Here is a 4427-nt window from a genome sequence, read left to right as displayed (position 1 = left end):
AATAGTTCACATTTTTTTTTTTTTTTTTTTTTTTTCTGATTACACACATATATTTAACAGTACAGTTTTACACAGAATGCTAAGAGCACTTTTCTTCATATTTTACAGAAGGGCTTGAAACATACAGACTTTCTATTAGTGATCATACAATAGCACATCCGAATCTAATTCCTAAATAGATGATGCATTATAATCTTAGAATTTAAAGGCTTAATGGCAATAATCAGGGGAGGAAAAAGAGTAAGTTTATTTTACATAACTGACGGAAAAATAAATTCAAGAAATTGTAAATAGAATTTAATATGGTCTCATGCGCCCTGAAGGAGGTGGTGCCCGATTTGGAGGGGTAATTGCTATGTCCAAGTAATCTCCTATCTGGAACTTCTGCGACTGCAGGGTCATGGAATCATCAGTCCCCTTTCTGCCAGACATGGTGCTGCCAATCTCCTTAACTCTATAGCCGGGTCTTTTAACATCAGTAAAAACAATTGCAAAATTGAAGTGAGTGCCCTTCTTTCTAGCTTCTGGGTAGACTTCTTTTACTAAGCTTGTCAGTTCTTTCAAGGTTGCATCCATCCAAGTGTAGATCTGCAACTCGCTGGACGGTACATTTCCCCGGGAGAACTCGTCCATTCGGTGGTGGCGGCCGTTATTGGTGGTGAAGACCCGCAGCAACAGTGGGCATGTCTTCTCGCGGTCGATTGGCTTCTCTGGCTCCTTCTTAATTTCCTCCTGGGTATCGCGCGACTCCACCGCCATCTTCCTCGTACGGCCCGCGAGACGCTCGCCCTGACCTCCGACCCCTGCAGCGAGCATGAGCACGAAGCTAGTTCACATTTTTTTAAAGCACTTGAAGAACTGAGATATTGCAAGCACAGAGGAGAATTCAGTGATCATCAAACCTTGTGAGCAGTCGAGTTTTCTGTTCCATCTTCATATCAGCTTGCCATAAGTACAGGAGTAAAGATGTTGTGAAAAGTTATTCTTCTATTAACTCTGGCAATCATTGTATTAACTACTCATTTAAGGCACAGTGCAATACTGACTCAACATAAGCTTATCTTCAAATGATAAGGCCGCCTTGTGCTGTTACTAAGTGATACCTCATCAACACTTGCTATCAAGAATTGCTCATAACATAGGCCAGGCGTGGTGGCTCACGCCTATAATCCCAGCACTTTGGGAGGCTGAGGCGTGCGGATCACCTGAGGTCAGGAGTTTGAGACCAGCCTGGCCAACATAGTGAACCCCGTCTCTACTAAAAAATACAAAAAAATTAGCTGGGCGTGGTGGCGGGCGCCTGTAATCCCAGCTACTCTGGAACCTGAGGCAGGAGAATCGCTTGAACCTGGGAGGTGGAGGTTGCAGTGAGCTGAGATTGTGCCATTGCACTCCAGCCTGGGCGACAAGAGCAAGACTCCATCTTAAAAAAAAAAAAAAAAAAAAAGAATTGCTCATAACAGAATTTGGTTAAATGTAACGTTTAATCATCATGAACTAAAAAACAAAGCAACGAAATTACTAATCCCCTATAAAGTATACTTATGGAAAATATGAATTATTTTTATTAGTTTTAAATAAATAAAACAATATTATTAATAATACCAAATGTCTATTGAGCCCCTATTATGTACTAAGCACTGTGCTAAGTAACTGATAGATGTTACCAATGTTAATCTTTACTAGGGCTCTTTGAGCTGAGTTCTATTATTATCTCATTTTCCAATTAGGAAACTGAGTCTAAGAGAGGTTAAATAACTTGCCCACTTAGAGACAGAGTTCAGATTTGAACCCAAGCAGTCTGAGAATTGAATCAGAACTCTTAAACATAGAACCAAATAAGAATTTTGTTCTTTATTCTGTTAAATACAAAACATCATCATCCATCATATTAAATTCATGTTATTAATCTGAATTTTATTAGTTTTTTCATTTTGTTTTTATCGAATTTATAGATTTTTCTTGGTTTTATCATTGTATTAGATCTACCCGTATAAGGACTCCATATCTTGTTTTAGTTTTGATCATATTTAAGTAATATAATAAAAAAGAATTTAGGTCAACATTGGATATCTATGAGAAATATTTCCTTTAAAAGGGGTCTATACTTTACTTGTTTTACAAATGCCAATGTAAAATAAGAGAACTTCCCCTTACTTAAAACAAATTTATCTTCTGTCCAAGATAACTTTCTGAGTACTAAAGAATATTTTACCCAGGCTGGGCGTGGTGGCTCATGCCTGTAATCCCAGCACTTTGGGAGGCCGAGGCGGGCGGATTACAAGGTCAGGAGATTGAGACCATCCTGGCGAGCACGGTGAAACCCTGTCTCTACTAAAAATACAAAAAAATTAGCCAGGCGTGCTGGTGGGCACCTGTAGTCCCAGCTTCTAGGGAGGCTGAGGCAGGAGAATGGCATGAACCCGGGAGGCAGAGCTTGCAGTGAGTGGAGATCGTGCCACTGTACTCCAGCCTGGGCGACAGAGCGAGACTCTGTCTCAAAAAAAAAAAAAAAAAAATTAGCAGGGCATGGTGGTGTGCACCTGTAGTCCCAGCTACTCGAGGGATTGAGGCAAGAGAATCACTTGAACTTGGGAGGTGGAGGTTGCAGTGAGCCGAGATCACACCACTGCACTCCAGCCTGGGCAACAGAGCGAGACTCTGTATCAAAAAAAAAAAAAAGAGTATTTTATCTATAGCCGATAATTTATCTGATTTCTCATTTTCATTTTCAAAGAGTCTTTTCTCCTGAGAGTTTAAGGAGCTGTATGGAATATTTTCAATAAATTAATATGTTTCATTATCATATCAATATCCTAAGAGTTGAAAAGAGTTACTAAAATCACATAACAATAGCATGGCTCTCCATAGTATTTTTCCTCTCAATATTGAAAAATGCTTTCAGAGACATTATCTCAATTATCTTCTTACATCCTGAGGAAGTAGGTAGCGGAAAATCTCTGTCACAGCCTCACAGAGAATCTAAAGTACAAAGAGGTTAAATAAAACTCACAAGAGAATTCATGTCAAGCAGTGAATTTTATATAGTCCATTACCTTTGGGTTCTAAATTAGATTTCACAACCCCGAGGGAACTTGCATATTGATTCCGTGAAACCATCAGATGAAGAGGTCTCTATCCCATGCATACCTGCTGTTCCCATGGTTAGACAGGGAGAGAGTTTGGGGAGATGGGTGATGGGGTGCAGTCAGGGTCTGGTTTGACTCTTAGGTTTGAAACTTACTAGTCTGAGACCTTGGGAAAATTAATTACCTTTTGTGGGCCTCAGTTTCCTCATCTATAAAATGGGATGAGGAAACCTACCTCATGGAATCATTTTGACAATTAAGTAAGATATTACATGTAAAGGGCTTGGCACTGACCTCACATAGAGTATATGCTGAAGTAATGGGAGTAATTACTGTATTACAGTCAGTAGTGGCAATTGTGCTTTTTTTTCTTTTTTGAAACAGAGTCTTGCTGTGTCACCCAGGCTGAAGTGCAGTGGCATGATCTTGGCTACTGCAACCTCTGCCACCTCCTGCCTCCGCCTCCAGAGTAGCTGGGACTACAGCCACCAGGCCTAGCTAATTTTTGTATTTTTAGTAAAGATGGGGTTTCACCATGTTGGCCAGGCTGGTCTCAAACTCCTGACCTCAGGTGATCCACCTGCCTCGGCTTCCCAAAGTACTGGGATTACAGGCATGAGCCACCGTACCAAGGCACTAACTCCTACTAAGATGAAGGGTAGAAGAACTGATATGGCCAAAAAAGGAAACTAGGGGAAAAAAATTCCACTTACTATAACATCAAAAAGAATAAAATACTTAGGAATAAACTTAACTAAGAAGGTGGAAGACTTGTACACTGAAAACTACAAAATATTAATGAGAGAAATTATAGCAGGCACAAATAAATGGAAAGACAACCCATGTCCATGGATTGAAAGAGTTACCATTTTCAAAATGTCCATAACTAACCACAATGATCTATAAATTTAATGTAATCCCTATCAAAATTCCAATGCATTTTCTACAAAAATAGAAAAAAAATGTAAAATTCATGTGGAAATACAAAAGACCCTGAATACCCCAATCAATCTTGAAAAAGAACTCCAGCTGTGTTAGCTGGAGACATCGCACTTCCTAATTTCAAAATGCATTACAAAGTTCTGATAATTAAAACAGTATGGTATTGGCATAAACACAGACATGTTGACCAAAAGATCAGAAATAAACCCATCCATATGCAGTCAACTGATATTCAATGAGGGTGCCAAGAATCCACAATGGAGAAAGAATAGTCTCTATAACAAATGGTGTTTTGTAAAACTGGATATCCACATGCAAATTGTATCCTTATCTTACACCATACACAAAAATCAACTCAAATGGATTAAAAACTTAAATGTAAAACCCAAAACTGTA

At 39.2% G+C, this 4427-nt stretch overlaps 1 protein-coding gene across 1 annotated transcript; it reads right to left on the bottom strand.

The window, feature by feature from the left end:
• Nucleotides 1-223: 223 nt before the first annotated feature.
• LOC126952314 (histone deacetylase complex subunit SAP18-like) lies at nucleotides 224-821 on the bottom strand. The gene has a single exon (XM_050786765.1). It carries the CDS (start codon nucleotides 814-816, stop codon nucleotides 298-300), a length of 519 nt encoding a protein of 172 aa, XP_050642722.1. The 5' UTR covers nucleotides 817-821; the 3' UTR covers nucleotides 224-297.
• Between the last annotated feature and the right edge of the window lie 3606 nt (nucleotides 822-4427).

This window comes from Macaca thibetana, chromosome 4 (assembly GCF_024542745.1).
Source record: "Macaca thibetana thibetana isolate TM-01 chromosome 4, ASM2454274v1, whole genome shotgun sequence".
NCBI classification, from domain to species: Eukaryota; Metazoa; Chordata; class Mammalia; order Primates; family Cercopithecidae; genus Macaca; species Macaca thibetana.
The sequence above is the reverse complement of the archived record's forward strand: the minus strand, read 5'-3'. Positions and strand labels throughout refer to the sequence as shown.

Coding starts and splice junctions, on each gene's coding strand:
- LOC126952314 (XM_050786765.1), bottom strand. CDS start 816: ATGCTCGCTGCAGGGGTCGGAGGTCAGGGCGAGCGTCTCGCGGGCCGT.